Source organism: Melospiza georgiana, chromosome Z (genome assembly GCF_028018845.1).
Source record: "Melospiza georgiana isolate bMelGeo1 chromosome Z, bMelGeo1.pri, whole genome shotgun sequence".
Lineage (NCBI taxonomy): Eukaryota > Metazoa > Chordata > Aves > Passeriformes > Passerellidae > Melospiza > Melospiza georgiana.
The window spans coordinates 63,160,991-63,180,958 of NC_080465.1; the positions used below are offsets into that span (position 1 = coordinate 63,160,991).

Sequence of the window (19,968 nt, forward strand, 5' to 3'; positions counted from 1 at the left end):
TTGTTGTCAGTGGTTTTGATTTTAGTTTGAATGTCAACTCACTACAGATGCTACACAAGACCTCATAAGCAAACAAACAAATTTCTCTGTTTCTCACTCAACTCAAAGAAAACATTTTGTTTGGCCATGTTGATCTTTCTGAAGCTCAAGAGAACCCATTTTATATTTCTCCTCAATGCTAAGGCCAGTACTTGCAAAAAGTGGCCTAACAGCAGAAATAAATAGTAATAGTATATGAAATAGAAGTACTGCCTACCTCTTCATTAAAAAAAATCTATTTCTCAGGACTTTTCTGGGTGAAACATTTCAATTCTCCATGTCAAAATTACAAAATAGTGGGATTTAATTTAATTTAGAACATGTATCCTTTGATGCTTCTATACTACAGCAGTTTTCTCACTTAAAAATTATATCTCAATGTTTTAAATTAGCTAAATTGAAATATTTTATGGGATAAGTCATCCAGTGGAGTGAAAATCAGAGAACCTTCATGTCTCATACTTTAGGCCAGAAGATAAAAACATATTTAGTCCTGCAGCAACTGCAGAGAAATATCAGGTAGCTAAAAGCCATTGTTAGCTTAGGGCAGCTGCTTTGGGAGAACAATGACCAAATCCTTCATTTTGCACACTGTTGGCCTACTGCAGTGAAGAGGCACAAATGAGACTGCAGGATATTCATTACACCACTGATTTTCAAATCTGATTTAATTATCTAGTCTTTATACCTGCAGCAGACATGTTGTTAGAAGAGACAACAAATGGGAATCAGAGAGAAGTGCATGGAAGTATACAGAAGACCTGACATATGGAATGCATATGTTCTCTACCACATGAATTTGATTTTGGCAGTAAATATTCCTGTTGAACTGAACTTTGGCTTCAAAAAGAAGCCTGGAAGGCATATGTCAATGTGTTTGGATTAAAATGAGTTTACATGGGATTTTAGACCATGGTGTGTGGATGGATCACTGTTCTTTCCATGCCTGGCTTCTTCTGTTGTCCTCTACTCTATCACAGACTCCCTCTGAGCAGTAAGTCTTCCTCTGCACTTCCTGTTTTCATCTGGGAGCAGTCTGGCGCCTGGATGTCCTATTTCCTGGGATGCTGGACAGGTGGCAACCCTGCATCTACTGCTCATGCATTAGGCAGCATGTAAGCCCACTCCTTCCCTGGAGCACAACCTGCCTCCCTCACAAAAAGGCCACACTTGATGAGTTAAAACTTCCAGCTCTCTTGGTGGACAGCACTGGAGCTGGCAGCAGAGGACTTGCTGTGAGGGAATTGTAAGAGAGATAACCCTGACCTCCTGTACAGAAGCAAGGATGTTGCAAGCACATGGGGACATGAAACCCGATGTCAAGAATACAAGAAGAAAGGTAGGACTCCGTGGTGAAGAGAATCAGCTTGGAAAGACTGATACCCGGACAAGCACTAATATACTTTGAGTTGCAGGCTAGTAGGTCATAATTGATATAAATTTTGATTTTAGGCTCTTGAAAAGAAGGTGTTGGAAATTTGCTTTAATCAAATTTAAACAAAATGGTGCTATCACTGTATTTATAAGTAGACCAGAACTATGCAATTTTCCACCCTTCAAATGGAGAAAGAAAAAAGAGGTTATTCGCAATGAACGAGTTTTCCTAAAAACATCACCAGGTGAACCTAAAGAGCTATTTATATTTTCATATAAATAACTGATTTTCTTGGAAACGACATATGAAAGTGAAATATAGGAAAGAGTGGGAAAAGTATATGAAAAAATACACGGACTTGGAAGAATCTCAAAAATTTCACAAAACATTTCCAAAGTTTCTAGAATATAAACCATCCCACTTTCTTGTAATAATCTAATTTTTCCTTAAAAAATGTGTAGAATCCAAATCTGAAATTTCATTTCAGAAATTGTCTCTCTTTCAGGCCAACTCACACAGAAAGCAAGAGAAAGTTGCATTGAGTGAAAGCAGAATTGTATCCTCAGCAACCATCACTTTTCTTTCTTGAATTAAAGCTCTCAGAAACTCTATAATAGCATCAGTTTAAGCAGCAAGAAAAGCAAACTTCATGTGAAAGATGCAGCATTTGAAAAACCCAAAAAATTAATAAGTGTTTCCTTAACTACAGGGTGAAACATGTGTTGAAGTACTGCTGCTCAGAAACTTCCTCTAGTCATAATTTGATTTATGCAGTTTTCTACCCTCACTAAATGTTTTTCTTTAACATCTCCTTGGTCTGCAAATCTACATCAAGCCTATTCAATGTCTTTGTGAGATCAAAAACTTGAAGTGATTATAATCAAAAACATAAACAAAACAGCAATCTTTCCAGTAAAGTAATCATAGCTTTGTTTGCACTGAAATCAGTTATATCAAGAATGTATCACTTTTATTCCTTGGGAGTCTATAAATGTTAGAAGATATCAAATCAAAGTTCCCAATTTTGTAGTCCAGCCAGGACAAACACAAACTGTTCCATGCTATTAAAGACTCAATCTGTGAGGCAGACACGAAATCCAATTTGTGTTAAACAAGTAATTTCACAGAGTACTGTGAGGAAAACAACTGTGACTTGCAGGTGGGGGGATGACTTATCTCCTTTGCAAACACCACTACATTTCTTACACACACACCTTAAATTCATGCTTTTTAAAAGCAAAGATTCCTAGTTTTAGATTCAGAAAAAGAGATGAGCCCACTTTACCTGACAAACACTACACTTATGACTTCCATCAAAGTCAGCATAGACTGAATAGTGTCAGTAAAAGATAGTATTTTTATCATCTTTCTAGCAGACTTCAGTTCTAAAAATATTTTGCAACATGCCAGTAAAATCCTCTCTGGGGCATTTTGATGGCATGATTCTCTGAATTCCACTTACTTGACATGGAAAGAGTCCTGGTCCTGCCTAAACAAAATGTGCTATAAAAAAAACCGTGTAACCTGTTCTGTTTCTTCCTCATGTAGTTTGAAACTATTCTTTCATTCCATAAATGTATAAGACATGCCCATTATCCTACCAGCCCAGATCTATTCAGCTTTTTCTTCTTTCCCAGAGATTCTAGCTTGCTGATAGAATTTAGGTAGCTAATGTAAAAAATCTGTCATCTAAAGTAGAGCGATATACATTTACATTTATTTTCAGAACCAAAATTTACTCATAATTGTCATCTAAGAGTGTGTGGGTATGTTTGTTTGCTTGTTTGTTTGTTTTCAGAAGATGCCAACCATAGTTTTGACACATCAGATTATCAGAACCGAACTGTATGGCTTTCCAGAAAAGTCAGGATCTTGAATTTTAAGAAAAAGCCCTTGAATGGGCTCAAGGAGTTAGTCAATAGGACCCCCTGGGAAGTGGCACTCTGGGCAGCAGAGCTGCCCTGGGAAATTGCTCTCAAGGAGCAGAACAGAGCTGGCATATTTCTAAGGACACTTTCCATACAGCACAAGAATGAGCCACCCCCACGTGAAAGAAGTAGGGCAAGGAAGGCAAGAGATCACCACGGAGGAGTGGAGACCTGCTGGTTAAACTAAAAAAAGCAGTAAATGCACCATCAGTGAAAAAGGTACAGGTAACCTGGGCAGAGTTTAGGGACACAGCCCAATTATGCAGGATGGGGTGAGGAAAGCCAAGACAAATAGGAAGCTGAACTCTGCAAGGAATAAGAATAACAGGATGGGTTTCTACAGGTATGTCAATGAGAAAAGGAAGGTTGAGAAAGCACTTACCCCATCTGGTAAGCAAGGCTTACAAACTCACAGTGATGTACAAAGAAAAGGCTGAGGTATCTGACAACTCCCAAGGCCAAGTGCAAAGGCCTGCACCTGTGTTGGGGCAGCACCTTAGAGCAGCACAGGCTGAGGGATGAACAGATCACAAACAGGCCTCTGGAGAAGGACTTGGGGCCCTGCTGCGTGAAGGGCTGGACAAGAGCCCACAGTGTGCACTCACAGCCCAGTAAAACAATCATGTCCTGAGCTGCACGCAATGCCCTGTGGGCAAGCAGGGCAAGGAAGAGGATTCTGTCCCCCTGCTCTGCTCTGATGAGAATCCAGTGCAGTGCTGCATCCAGCTCTGGGGTTCCCAGCACAGGAAGGACACGGGCCTGCTTGAGCAGGTCCAGAGGAGGCTTTGCTGTTGATCAAACAACTGGAGCACCTCTCCTGTAAGGAAAGGCTGAAAGAGTTGAGGATGTTCAGCCTGGAGAAATGAAGGCTCTGAGGAAACATTATTAAAGCCTTTGAGCACTTGTAGGGTGCCTGTAAGGAAGATGGGGACAGACATAGGAGCAGAGCCTGTTGTAATAGAACAAGAGTAATGTTTTTAAAATTAAAGGAGCGTTGATTTAGATTAGGTATAAATAAAAAGATGCTTACAACAAGATTGTTTACAACAATGATAAAACAGTGAAAGAGGTGTCCCAGAGAGCTGGTAGGTGCCCCATCCCTGGCAATGTTCGGGGTTTGGTCAGAGAGGACTCTGAACAACCTGATCTACTTGAAAATGAGCTTGCCCAGGGCAGGGGAGTCAGATTTGATGACCTCTAAAGAGGCATTCCAATCGAAACTTTTCTATGTTATTATGATTTATTGTTTAGGATCAATCAGGAAAGGCCACTTCAAAAACCTGAACTGACAAAGTAAAAAAGGCTATACTCTGTTTCTGTCCGAGACATACTGGATGAGTAAACAGTAAAGCAAAACTTTCTTCATTGCTTTGGTTGATGCAGAAGACTGATGACAACATTTTGGCCTACTCCTCAGAAAGAATTAATTTTTTTAAGCTATGCTTAATATTTGAGGTGACAAGAGACATTTCACTTAATCTTTCAAACTCATGGCATATGATTTTGTAGTGATTATTGGAGAAAGATCTGGCATGTAGCCCACCAACTAACTTGTTTAACTTTCTTTTTCCTCAAAGATTTTTAGTACTGGAATCATACAATATACTAGAGAGTTAAAGATTATGCACTAGCCCACTTTCAAAATGCAACTCCATCATAGATTTTTAAAAATGTATTGTTCTCAAAATGCTTTGAAATGTCTTTAAATAATACAATTCACTTAATGAATTGCACATAATCGGTTTCTAACTCTTCAGTTTTGAAGTATTTTTTTCCCAAGGTAAATATATCCATAAAATATCAGTGGAATATGAAAATTATTCCTTGCCCTTCCTTTTAGGAAGCTTAGGGGATTTTTTGTTTTAGTTATAATTTGCACTCTAAGACAAATCACATCTTATGTAAGAAATTTGACCAGAGGTTCTACTCATATTTTTTTCCACTGGATTACAAATAAGTTGTGCAACTTTGCAGGACTGGCTTACACATTTTCAAATTCACACGTTTTGCATATCATTGTTTGTGAAAAGACAGAAAATAAATTATTTGTAAGAAATAAATTATTATTATATTATTATTTGCAATAAAATAAATTTTATGTAATTATTCCTTCACTGTATTCAAACATGGATGATTTCTGTGTGCTTTTATGAAGAATCACCTTTTCACTGCAGACCTGCACTGGTAGTTGTTCTACATAATTTTTCCCTGACCACAGTTTATTGAATGGCTGTTTCTTCACCAAATGAGAGATGAATATATTGACCCTCCCAAGGTCAACAAATTGACTTTCTTGTGTCCCGGTTTTGATTTGCAAAGTACTTTGTTACAAGAGAAGAGTAATGTTATAAAAATATGTAATGTGAACATAATTTTACAAATTAATTCAGACATGATTTGGATCAATGATTTCCAGTAATGTGGTACAGACCATGGGGGATACTGAAGAACCATATCATACATTAGGATCCCTTTTGCTCAATGTGAAAAATTCCTGTATTTTGCGTATAAGCAAAAAGGGATTTAAATAATCTTCAGATTTGAAACCTAAAACTATGCCACCACAGATCCAGAAAAAGATCAGTCCAAAGGCAATCTTTATTGATTCTCATATGAGGATGCTTATTTAAAGCACAGAGAATGTTTGATATTTCCTTGCAAACATTAGGCAAGAAGCAAATTTTTATGGCATTAAGTTGAACTCTTAAGAGTGTCTTGCTTGCAGGAGAAGAACTGATAGAGTAGTTAATGAGGTATAATTTCAACTTGGAGACTGCATTCCAATACTGCAAGTAGTTTCTCATTCAATAAGGAAATAGTTTTCTAAGAAGTGACAAAAATTCTAACCTAGTGTTTTGTTTCTCTGATTTTAAATTCAGTATATAATAAAGAAAAAAATCTCTGAGAATTAGAAGCTTCAAAACATTCCTATAAAGTTGCAGTTTGCATTTATTTTACTTTCAGCTTTTGCTTTTATGCAGGTAAATGAAATGAAAAGGCATCTATCCTTGATTATACAATCCAAAATACTCCAGCTGTATGTGAAGGAGATTTACTACCAATGAAGATATTCACTTAGGGCTTAGTAGAGACTAAATTTACATTTTTATGATTGATCTTATGTTCTTACTCCTCAATGCTGTTCATCATATTTTCAAGTAAAAGAAAAAATAAGTGCTTCAGAGCCTGAAAATCCCGACCTTTAAATCAAGGCCAATTGTGAAAAGCAGCAAATAATTCTACCAATTTACCACATGGGGAATGTTGCATTTAAGATGCCTTCTTATTAAAGTTATACTGTGGACATAGCTTGTTTGTCATTAAAATGTAAAAGGTACCAGGAATTTACTCAGCTCTACTAAATTACTTCTGAGAATTTTATTTACTTGTACTGAAATGTAGCCACCTATTGAATTCTTAAAACTCTGTTACAGACTTTTCCATACCAAGGAACCAAAATTTAGTTTCTGATATTAAAGTCCTAATAAACTTAAACCCTCCCCCCATGTTAGTTCTGTGCATCTGACACTTGAAATGCTAAAAATTCAGCTGCACATGTGGACAACCGCACACGTGCCTTACCTTCCCCTGCAACTTCAATGAGAGAGATGAGGAAATGAGACCCGCAAGCTGGTTTTGCCCCAAAGACATCTTTCCGTCAGGGTGCATCTTTCAGCAGGCGGCTCCTCCGCGGGGCAGTGCGGGCACCGCTCTGGGCCCTGCTGGGGCCGCTCTCACATCAAAAACTCCCACCCAAAGACTGTCCTACGGGAGTGAAATGCCTGCCTTGTCATGAGAAAAGCCTACAATTAGGCTTTAAAAAGGCAGATTGAAGCTTGTCTCCTGTCCTTTCAAAGATGCACCAGGCATTGGCATTGCACCACACCTCCATTAATATAAGAAATCATGAATTTTTCTGCTATGTGGAATGTTCTAGGAAGAATAATTAACAAGGAGGAAGGGCTGGCACCGCACAATTCTTTGAAACCCACACAAAAGGACCTGTCAGGCAGATAGGCAACAGCTCAATGCACTAAAGGATTTCTTTAAATGGAAGGATTGGCACAACACTGATCAAAACTCAAGCAGAGAGAGGTATTTTTTCTCTGTCATTTCCAGACATAGTTATTTTCCCCATGGAAACAAACTTTCAAATTAATTTAAAAGCTCACAGAACTCACAGCAGTGCTTAGTAGACACACACACATTTTTATGTGTAGAAGATTAATCTTTGTTGGGCTACTGTGAGTTAGAATTTAAGATTGTGCAAAATAAGCATAATAACATAAACATGCAAGTGAGTTTGTTTCTGCCATTACTGATCTAAGTTTTCAATTATTTAAATTAGATACCCAGTCCATAGAAACTGGAAGATATGCTGTGTCTCAGAGAACACCTTGCTTCTGACAGGTGGCCAGAATTAAAAAAGGCTTTTGATTTGATAGTCTGATTACACAGAGACTGCAGAATTAAACTTTGCATGCAACTTAGATGTACTACCTTGATTTAGAGTTTAATAAACACAGTTTTGTATAACCTACTTAGATTATATCCAAAAGAAAAAGTTGTTAGCTGAATTCAGTTAACATGGCAATTATTTGATATTCTCCTCATAGTGCTAAGCACTACTCAAACATAGGCTAGAGATGGGGAAAATGGATTCAATTTGTAGCTGAAGTCTAATGCATTTGGATAAAATATTTTAATGAATATAATAGTATTCGTGTTTTACTTCTAGTATTATTGAAAATATCACTACATGCCAGACTGATGTTTTCTGAACCAGGATGAACACATAGAAATTTCCACTGGCTAGTTTGGCAAATTTCATAGTTTGTGCATTCTATTTAGTGCAAAGTGAACAGAAAAAAATGAGTAATTTTGTTGGTTGATAATGCAGGAAACAATCTGGAATGGGACCCCGACATCCCCACATTAACAAGACCAAAGCAAGACAGAATAATACCTTTCACAAAGCCAGATATGAGAGTTTCAGGTAAGAAATTGCATGTTCTGCCTCTACTGATACTATAACTTGCCTTTTCTACAGGCAGGAGTTTGTGATGATGAAATAGAACCACAGCACCATAAATTCATGGAATCATAGAATGGTCTGGGTTGGAGGGGACCTTTAAGGATCATCCAATTTCAATGTCCCTGCCTTGAGCAGGGACACATTTCACTGAACAAAGTTCCTCAGAGCTCCATCCAATATGCCCAGGAACAATTCCAGGGCTGGAATTCTCTCAGCAGTCTGTGCCAGTCCCTCAACACACTCACAGTGAAGAATATCTTACTTATATCCAGTCTAAAGCTACCCTCTTTCAGTTTAAAATCATTGCCCCTTGTCCTGTCACTACAGGTCCTTGTAAAAAGCCTTTCATACAAGCCACATTTATTTACATTTAAATACATTAATTTAAGTCTCCTCCTGTATTTTTTATGGTGACATCGGAACACAGACAAGGTAGATGTACATAATAAATACAAGGATAAAGCATATTTGAATAAGGTTATGTGAAGTGTTATCAGTGAGGTCACTGAAAACAGAGAAATAACTTCTCAAAGAATCAGTGAAACCTGCCACATTCTTATGTATCACAGATGCAATGCTGTACTAAGCGTGAACCTGAATATAAAATGGATTTAAGCATTTGTGGAAAACGATCTCCTTCCCAGTAGGAGTTTTAGGTTGAATGAGTTCATGATCACATTTAGTTCTAAAAGACGTAATACTGCTTGGTCTAGAGCTCAGTGTTTAGAGATTTATATTTTTAAATTGTTAAATCTTCTCTTTATTTGTTATTTTCTAGTCTGGGCATCAGACTGAGTTATGATTTGGGAACTTCTGAGAGGAAAAGTCCATGATCATTGCTGAGCACCTGGAAACCCTCTGAAGGTGCTTGTGGCTGTCAGGTAAGGAACAGGTTAGGGCAGCCACAAGGCTGTGGACCAAGAAAGCTTCAGCATTTTCTAGTGGAAATGCTGCTACTCTGCTGATCTACGATGCCTGTAGCCTTATTTGAAACTGATCCCTTATGAGGCAGGGCCAAGTCCTCGTTAACTGGTGCCTGGGAAAGACCTATTCAAGAAACAGACCAAGAGCACAGCCAAACTTCTGCAAGAGGGTGGAAAGAAGGGGTCCTCAGATTAATTTTTTCCATCATAAACAATCTCCTGTATGGTGGTGACATACTGCAGAGTAGCTTTCTCCAGGGCTGGAGTAGCTGTTCCTGTCTGAGCTGGGCCACTAAGATGATGAAGGGACTGGATCACCTCATACATGAGGAAAGGTTGAGGGAGCTGGGACTCTCCAGCCTGAAGCAGAGCAGACTCAAGAGATGAGGCTTGTTTTAAGGCTTATTTTGTTATGTTCTGAATACCTTCAGCATTTCACCCATATCAAAGATGGAAATGGCCATGTGAGGTAGGTGTTGCTTCTGTGCAATATTGTTAATAATTTCCTGTGCTCCGCTTTACCATGGAATTGAACCTGTGGATACAGAAAGAACATATGTCATGAAATGACTTACCCTCCTTCCTCAGAATATTTGTGGCCAAAGGCAAGGATGTCAGACGCTCGGCCACTGCCATCACATATCACAACAGGAACAGGGGGAGTGTCTCGCAGGTACTCCAGAACAATGGAGATGACGTTGGGACCTCCTTCCACAATAAGGGCCACCACAGGAACCCCTTGGCCAATTCCTGGAGCAAAAGAAAGAAGGAAACAAACCAAACCAAACCAAACAAAAACAACACAAAACAGACAACCAGCCAATAAAAAAACCACAAACACACACAAAACAAATAAGTAAATAAATGCAACAAAAAAAGAAATAAAAAAAATGCAAAGCCAGCAAGGCAAACAAGACATAACAGAAGACAGAAGAAAAAAAAATCAGACTGAAATAACTGCATTATGACTGTACAGCGTAATGTCAGAGAAAATGCATTCAGTAAATCAGGTATTTTGAGGACAGATGGGACCAATGTAGCCATCTCCTCAGTTTCACTGCATAAACCATTATATTCTGGAATTATCTTCTATTTCAAATACAATAGTTATGTTTAAATAGACCATGATTTTCTTTTAAAGATCAAATCTTGTTTTGAAATCATAAAGAAACTAATATATGTCTTCCTCACATGTTCATAATCAAGATTGGAATCTTGCTTGTAGTGTAGCTTTTGCATGATGTCAGCTTCTCATCATTGGGTCTTCCAATAGTTTTGCTTGCTGTTTCAAAATTACCTCTATGATATTTTTCCTGCTGTGTGGGATCCTCTTTGAGGTTGCAGCTGGGCAGCCCTTTAACCTTCTCTTCAACAAAATAAACACACTCTCTTGCAAGTCAGTTCTATATTTGTTTTTCAGCTTTAGTCAGTCTCATGTTTTTTTCTCTGAATTCCCTCAAATTTTCAGCATATTCCTTGATTTGCAGACCCCACACCAGGTATACTGCTCCAAAGAGAGCTGAACTAGTGCTTAACCAAAGGAGAGGCATATTCATTTTAGGCACTTCTGGTGTAATTACATGGAAGCGCTCTGCAGAAGTTGTAACACAGACTGCCAGGAAAGTTGTGTGGATTTAGAGAAAGGCAGTTTGATGCCAGGCTGCTGTTAACACAGCTGAAAAAGCTTTTATGGTATTCACTTCTTGACCAGCTGAGATTGGGGCATTCAAAAGGACTCAGGCAACAGAAGTTGAACATTTTCTATTAGCAATTTTTTCCTGATAGAGGCTTCTTTTCCTTTTCAAGTAGCTTTTTCTAAGAAAACCTAAATATGTTCTGCAGAAAATTCTGACATTTCATTGGAAAAACAAAAATAATGTCCTTCACTATTAATAGCTGGGTTTGGAAAAAGTTGCACGAAGCCATGTAACAACTGTTCATACGTCTGATGAAGTTTTCATTTAGAGAGGGTACAATTCTCCAAAGTAAAGGTAAGCCTGTGAGGCTGGAGCATTAAATCTGATTAGACGCTCTAGAAATATTCACAGATCAAATGGTTTTTAATAATTTTAAGGATTTGAATTACTGTCAAAAATTAGATAAACTATTCTTTAAGAAAGAATGAGAAAAACCAAATTTGTATATATAACAGTAAAATATTCTAGGCATTTCTTGAACCATTTTGAGGGAAACATTATGTTTCCTGAAGTGATTCTCAGCATGCCTTGTTATGTTTGTCTCTACTGTTTGTCTGTGGCTTTTTTATCAAATAACTTAAGTAAAACGTGTGCTGCTTATTTATGTTAAGAAAATTACAGGTAGAATTATAAAATGTAGGCTAATGAAAGAGTGTACGAGGGGTGGAGTATAACAAGGTGATTAACAGAATGATTTGCACAGAGATCAAGGGTTAATTTTTTGCATAATATTAAAGACTTCCCTGAATTGCTGTTCTACCCAATCTAGACACCTGCTAATAAGATAATATTAAGAAGTACTCTTAGTAATTTGACAAGTCTGGATGACATTGAGGATTAATAGGAAGTGGGAAAGTTCACAATTTGAGATGCAAAGCCATTTATGTGGTATTTAATAAATCCTTCTGTAAACTAGGAACTCATTAGGAGGAAATACTCGAAAAGCTGATGAAAAGAGAACTGTCTTTGGTATACCAAGACTACTAGAATACACAGAGCAAAACATTTTCAGAAGGAAATTGGCAATTCAGTGCCATTGTTCAAGCCAGTCCAGAAATTCCATCCAAAATACTATCTGTACCTGTGCTCAGGCTTGTTCAGAAAGAACAAGCTGGAATGAATGGAGGAAAAAGCCAAAAAGAGTGTACGGGGAATAAAGATGTCATCTCATGAAACACGATACAATGAGTTTGACTCATCTTCCTTAGCAAATTAGGAGATAAAAGACTCCATGACTGAATACCACCATGACATACAGCACATTAGAAATGAATAGTTTTAGATGGCATTCGGAAGATTTTTGGTTATCAGAGGAGCGAAGTCCTTACAGTCTTCTTGTAAGACTACAAGGGAAAACTTTGTATTGAAATTATGCTCTGATGCTCACCAATCATCATAATTGCAGCTGTGTTGTGAATCTCAAACTGTTCCTGAGTCAGGTTCTGTCCTTCTGCTGGAACTCTGTTCATTCCCAGTGTTTTCTACCAGACAAATAATTCTCATAATATAAATAATTACGGTTAGTCTAAATAGCTGAACTATTTCTGCCTTGTTGGGCCATTTGAAAACACATCTAAAATTTCTCGTGCAACCTTTGATTTTACTTATAAATTTTTAAACATATATTTTTTTAATTTACAGTCACAAGAGTTGCCTGGCATATAGAAGGCATATTTCTGCAAGTGTTCCGGTTGTGTTCACTGTAGTTAATCGGATGGCAATTTTTCTGTACTCTGGTTCTTCAAAAATACATTCAGCATGAAAACAATCCTCTAATTTGGGGTTAGTAAAATAAAATAACTTTTTGCCAATTCAGACTTCAATGAAACTATGTAGCTTTAAATTTAACCCCCCCCCCCCAAAGTCATGTGAGCCTTGGTTTATCATATACAATTGAGTTCCAGATTGAACTAAAACTGTTTTATAATTTTGGCACATTTCTTTCTGAGAAAAAAAATAAAGATTTAAACACAAACTTGATGTCTACATCTCATTTTCATTTGGGAAATTCTCTCTGGTTTCAGCAAATAGATGATTTTTTACTTTACATTTCATTGTTCTCCATAAATAATTTTGATTTGGAAAAATCTACTGTTTCTTTATTTGGTGGGCAAATTATTCCAGTTAATTTTTGGAGTAAGAAATAATATTTTAAATCAGTTAATAGCACTTTGTTGATATTTCTTCAAAGTATATCAACTTATGGCTTTCAGGAACATTCTCTTGATTACAGCTGTCTTAATCCTAGTGTTATGAACTTCCACGGATTTATGATAATTAATTTCTGAGCAGTAATGGTGTCCACTGCATGAAAGAAAGTCAATAGACATGATGAAATAACAAAAGGTCATGCCTGCTTGAGTGCTACAGAATTTCAAGAAATGGGTAAATGGGAATTATCACATCCTCAGCTTTCTATGATGTTCCCAATCATATTTAAATTAGTTATGACATGATATTAATTTCAGAATAAAAAAAGTATCTACTTACACCAAGCTCAATAACTGTAGCTCAATAACTCTCAGCCAAAATGCAGAGGATATTTGAATTGAACTTCTAGTTACCCTGATACTAAAAATTCCTGGATGCTTCCTTGCTGCTAAATATTAGGAATTTGGAAATTAATATAGAGGATCTGCAGAATAATTTCAGTGTGTCTGAAGACACTGACTGACTATACTAACACTGCATTTATAACTATGATGATATAAAACTGAGAACTGACTGTGCTTTGCTCTAATATAACACTGGGACAATTTGGGGAACATTAGCATGTGATGCAAGCAAGAACCTCTGACTTTGAGAAGAAGGTATCTGATGGACCTCTCTTTAACTGCTAATCAAAATCTGCTTCCCATTAATTCACCTCAGAAATAAAAGAATGAGAAATTCTTTGTAAGAGCTCCATTTCAGGTTGTTCATGCACAGTAAACAACAGCCTGCAAAGAAAGGGCTGGCAGTGCCTCCACAGGGACCCTTTGGTTTCAGACACTTCATTTGGAAAGACAACATCAGGCTGTGAGGTGGGATGCCAAATGCAGAGGTAATACATTCCTTACAACGTCAAGGAGACCGAGACCACTGCAAAAAGAGTTTCTCGCTTGAGTTGAGATTGTCAGAAAGGAGGCAGTGCCAAAACGAAACCTTGCTGACATAAAACTGGACTACAGTACTGCAGCTGCTGCTTCCTAGCACACATCCACAAGGTGGGAACTTTATGCCAAGCACTATAATGGGCAGTCCAATAAATCAACAAGGAAAAAGTTTTCTCTTCATGTGTTTTTGTGGAATTTACCAAAAAAAATTGCCTTAGTCTGGGAAAAAAATAAGGATAGCACTCATCCTGTTGGGCTATCTTCAATAAAACTGTTGCTTTCGCTAATAAGTACTCTAAAAGTATACAACCTTAAAAAAAATGTGTGTTTCACATTTTATTAACTAGAAAGGGAGTTGTATTAACACACTACACTGAAATATTGCACAATCTGAAACTGTGAAGAACCTTTTTTGGTACAGGGCAATGCACTATTATCAGGAAAGACTATCACTTGGTGTTGTCATCCAAACACAGAAAGTACAACACATTTTTACATATCTGAGTACTTTTTTGTTTCCTAGAAGGCACTATATTACATATTAATCAGCTTTTTATTTAATATTCCTTGTAGAGAAACATTTTAGGTTTGGGTGAATTATTTTTAAATATCTGAAAAATTATGATCATCTGATAATTACATGGAGGATTAATTTTTAAATTTAATTAGTTCAATTTCTAAAGCATTTCTAGGATGAGCTTTGGTTTCAAAAAGCCTTTTTTCCTTCTCCCTTTGGAAGGAAGAAAACTTCTTGTCTAGCAGTGTATCTGTGAACTTGAAATTGGCTGTGAATGCTGACTAATGTGTTATCACTGTGATGTTTATGATTTAGTTAAATAATAGTTCAAGATGAAAAATAGCTGGTTGCAAAATCAAAGGTCTTGCAACTTAAGAGTGGTGTCTGCATTTTTATTCTGTGTTATTAAAAATAATTTTTTAGACAGACAGGAGATTTTTTTTTCTCTCAGATTTTCCAAAGAAATATTAAATTTGTATCCAATAGCAGGTATGTGGGAAACATCTCGTACTAGCTGGCATATTACTATTTAATAAGCTCTTCAATTCATGTATTAAATTCTTGATATTTCTGCTATAAATCCAAAAGTATAGGTAGCCTCTCATGACTTCATTAATAGAATTCAGAAAAATAAGCCATTATTTTCATTCTATATGATGATTCATACAAAAAGAAGAAAGTACCAAAGACCTGGCGCTCATCACTATACTGATTTCTAAAATAATAATTGCATTTTGAGTATTTCAGTAAGTATGGATTTTTGTAGCGTAGATTAGACTGCTTAGTATTTCACAGTGTCAGGTATTGCTGATGAAATTAGACTGCAATATTGTGCAAAAGATTTATGTAGTCAACTTAAAGCTTTGTTACTGTGTTATTGCCTTTGTGGTCAGAAGCAGAGCCAGTGTGACTTTCTGACAATTGTGATTCCAGGAAAGTATGTACACATCAGAACATTTTTCCCTATATGCACCAAATAGCACTTGTAGTCTTTCCTGTTAATATATAAAAACCCCCATAATTTTACCCTTGACATAGCTGTAATGCATAAATATGTAAATTAAAATAATAAACTAGAAAAAATGAATGCATTTGGAAATGCAAGGAATGAAAAGCTGCATAAATGTCTGTGTTGTGTGAAAAGGGACTAAAAAATATCTACTATACTTTGCGGAAGCCCGATTTTGTTTTCCCAGTTCTTGGAAAAACATTAATATTTTATACTGTGAGTATATTTATAAATAATGTATAACTGCCTTATAAATTATTACTACTTCTTTTAGTGAAGAGCTAAGCATGAGTTACCCACATTTTTATAGACCAACAAGTGAATAAAATGCCTCATTTACTACAAAATGCATTTACTACTCATGTTTTTAAGCATGGTTTTAGGAGTAACTGGGAAATATCACTATGCTGTATACTATCCATAAGTTCAGTCATGAGTTCAGTCAGATAAAACAGAGGCTCTCTAGTTGACCAGCCTGACAGAAATGTGTCTAATTTCAGTATCATAACACTACACGGTGGTAGGCATACCTGAGTTGATTTCCGGCTGGCCACCTTTGCTCCTTCATCAGGCCAGACATTTTGGTCTGAGTTGTCCGACGTTAATTTCCTTTTTCTACCTGGAAATTCTGACTGCAGAATTTGGTAATTATTCAAACTTGTTTGGAATGTTGGGCCTGCGTCCGTCCTGCTGGAGGAGTTACTGCACAGCAGCTAGCACAGGAGTGACGTACAGCTGGAAATGTGTCACACCTCATGCACAACATGCAGCTGGAGAACCAGATCTCCAGAGGCTGGATGCAATGGCAGAACATCAGGATTAAGGTTACACATAAGACTGTGGACATACTGAGAGAGCTCAAGCTGTCCCAGAGGAGGGGCAGAGTAAGTCTGCACAAACCTTCACACGGTGCATGAGCAGTCAACGTCTTTTCCTAACGAGGCACACACTACTCATCTATGCAGCGTAGAAACAGGGCTCTCAGCCTTCCCAGAAAACCTGAGCCTACCCTAGGCATCTACAGGGATGTGTGTGGCATCACTGAGCTGGAAGAGTTCGACAGGGCTTCAGGAAAGCAGGTGTATTCGCATGATCAAGCAGCCTCTACACGATCAAGGCCTACTCTCCAGGTCCACAGATGGCTAAATCTTCCTGGACCTAGATGTACTGCAGATGGTGGGGTACACAAATTAGCAGGTTTCTCTGCTGGTCATCATACCTCGGGTTTGCATGTGCCTATCTCAGATAATGAGACAATAGACTCTTAGCAGTAGACAATTCCAATGACAGGCTTTAGACTTGTTTCTCACCAATACCTTGTGAACATCTTGCAAAGGATCTGCTGCTTGCAGACAAGAGCTACCTTTATAACTGTAAAATTCTCCTAGGATAATGGCTTCTGTGAGTGGTAAACTCAATGCTCCCTTACTGACTGACAAACAAACAAATCCAAAAATACAAATCAATAGATTTAGCTGTGTTAGAGTTCCTACAAGTGTTTGTTAGTGCACAGTGAATGGAAAGGCACACAGACCATTTTGCACAAATGCTCCATAGTGTAAAAAAACTTTAATTGCATCAAACAGATGACATGTTCCCAGATACAGGCTATTAATTCAACAGATGAGGTTATTTTACACAGGGCCTTTTAATGCAAGGATTGTTTACTTGAGGTATTTAGCAGAAAATCTCATTTAATTGTCAGCGGATAATTGATAAAACTGTTCTGAAGCTCAATAACAATACTGATGCAGTAATAAGAACTTAGCTGGCTTTAAACTACATTTTGATCAAATCTGACCTTAGTTTTAACCTAAATATATATGATGAACTATGATTTTTGAGGGGAAATTGACTAATAAGCCTTATTCATTTGTATTTGAAGCACCACAAAATAGCATTTCCTTCCAATTTTTTTGAGAGGCTTAAGGTGTCTTGAAATTTGTATCAGAATTTTGTGGTTCTGGTAAGTTAAAGAAATATAAAGAAAGTCCTTAGCTCAAGAAGTCTGTCTTAGAAGTCCAGTTTCTAGGCTATTGCCATGCTCCATGGGACAAGCAGAGTATGCAGCAGCGTGATGTATTAACAATGGCTGAAAGAAACTCCACATGAAACCTGTGCCTTCCAGAAACATTTCAGGCCAAGTGTTTACATAGTACCTGGATATATCCTAGCGCAAGCTACCTGCACAGATTGGATAAACAATTAAACATGAGTTGGAATCTTAATAAGCAGAAGAGCTGGCATAAGCCTAAAAGATTGAGGAAAATAATTTTAAAATTCTCAACCAATATTTGCCTTACAGAAATGCAGAGTCAAAAAAAATTGCTCTTCTGCTGTTAATACAGCAGGTAAGTGATGCTCAAATAGATTTAAAATTTACAATGAAGTCAAATTCAAATAATTTATATTGAATTGACAACAGTCATTAAAAGGTTTGACCACACAAATGTGTTTGCTTCACCTCTGGACATCTATGTGGTACTCCCTATGGTCCCAACCAGCTTAGAAAGGCTAAGTGATAACAGAACATCATAAAATAGTCCAGATCCTTCATATTAGGTTACACTGAAATAACATTACAACTTGGGTCTTTTTCTAGGCATTTGTTTTCAGGAAACTTTTTGGAAAAACCTTCTAATGTGTATGACACCTTTTTGGCTAAAATACCAATAGCAAAAGGCAGAGGGATAAGATCACCTGCCCATACAATCTGCATGCTCCAGTTCTCCAAATCACAGTTGCAATATGTTTACCACTAGAACAATTACATTACTAAGTGATCACAACTGGAAAAAAGGGAATGGATTTTGCTTTCACAGGATGATGGGAAAGAATGCTGGGTTTTATTACCCAGAAGTACAGGAACATCTCCCAAATGTCACTTCTAGTTCAAACCTAATTTCACATAGCTCCACTTTTTAGTCAGTTTTTCCTTTTCCACATCCCTTGTCTCGAGCATCTTCACTAGAGCAGAACCTCTTATTCCAGATATGGCATAGATAAGAGGGGTATTTCTTTTAGCCTTTCAAGAACTGTTACATAACAAAAGGAGAGAAACTTACAGATTAAAAAACAAAACAAAACAAAACAAAAAAAAAAAAAAGAGAGAGAGAGAAAAGAGGTCAAAGTCATTCTACTCTTTTCTGAGCAGGTTTAGTAGTTTTGTGTATTCAGAAATTAAGGGGAACATCCATTTTTTGGAGACTCATTACCAGTTCTATGTCTAAAGAAATCAAACTGATCTGGAAAGCCAATAAAAAAAAATCTAAGAGTATTTGCTGTGTTCCTGAAATTCACAGAACTAGAGGATTATGTGTGATTGAATGATACACAACCACTACTAATAAAAAGAAGCTCATAACAATTTGACTTATTTTTTCTTTTCAATTTAGTTTTTGACATTTCTACAATAGGCTTGGTGACTATCACAGAATCACAGAATTTCTAGGTTGAAAGAGACCTTGAAGATCATTGAGTCCAACCCATGCTGAGTTGGACTCAATGATCTTAACACCTCAACTAGATGATGGCACCAAGTGCCACGTCCAGTCTTTTTTAAACACATCAAGCGATGGTGACACCACCACCTCCCTGGGCAGATGATTCCAGTATTTGACCACTCTTTCTGTGAAAAACTTCCTCCTTAATTCTAGCCTGTATCTGCCTTGGCACAGCTTGAGACTGTGTCCTCTTGTTCTGTCTGTTGTTGCCCGTAGAAAGAGACCGACCCCCAGCTCACCACAGCCACCCTTCAGGAAGTTGTAGAGAGTGATAAGGTCCCCCCTGAGTCTCCTTTTCTCCAGGCTGAACACCCCCAGCTCTCTCAGCCATTCCTCACAGGGTTTGTGTTCCAGGCCCCTCACCAGCCCCGTTTCCCTCCTCTGGACACGCTCCAGCGTCTCAATGCCCTTCCCAAACTGAGGGCCCAGAACTGGACGCAATACTCCAGGTGAGGCCTCACCAGTGCTGAGTACAGGGGAAGAATGACCTCCCTGCTCCTGCTGGCCACACCGTTCCTGATACTGGCCAGGATGCCATGGGCCTTCTTGGCCACCTGGGCACACTGCTGGCTCATGCTCAGCCGACTGTCAACCAGCACCCCCAGGTCCCTTTCCACCTGAGCACTGTCCAGCCACACCGTCCCCAGCTTATATCAGTGCAGGGGGTTATTGTGGCCAAAGTGCAGGACTCGGCTCTTGGACTTATTGAACTTCATCCCATTAGATTCTGCCCATCCCTCCAACCGTTCCAAGTCCCTCTGCAGAGCCCTCCATCCCTCTAACAGATCAACACACCTTCCCAGCTCAGTGTCATCTGCAAATTTGCTAATTAAAGACTCTAAACCCT

General features: G+C 37.8%; 1 protein-coding gene across 3 annotated transcripts in view; it reads right to left on the reverse strand.

Moving 5' to 3' along the window:
• The window catches only part of TRPM3 (transient receptor potential cation channel subfamily M member 3), a 386,409-nt gene that overhangs the window by 86,194 nt on the left and 280,247 nt on the right, over nucleotides 1-19,968 (reverse strand). For all 3 annotated transcript variants that reach the window (XM_058043663.1, XM_058043665.1, XM_058043664.1), the window contains exon 7: nucleotides 9,876-10,050. In XM_058043663.1, coding sequence (XP_057899646.1) covers nucleotides 9,876-10,050 — 175 coding nt within the window. The remainder of the gene's footprint in view (nucleotides 1-9,875; nucleotides 10,051-19,968) is intronic.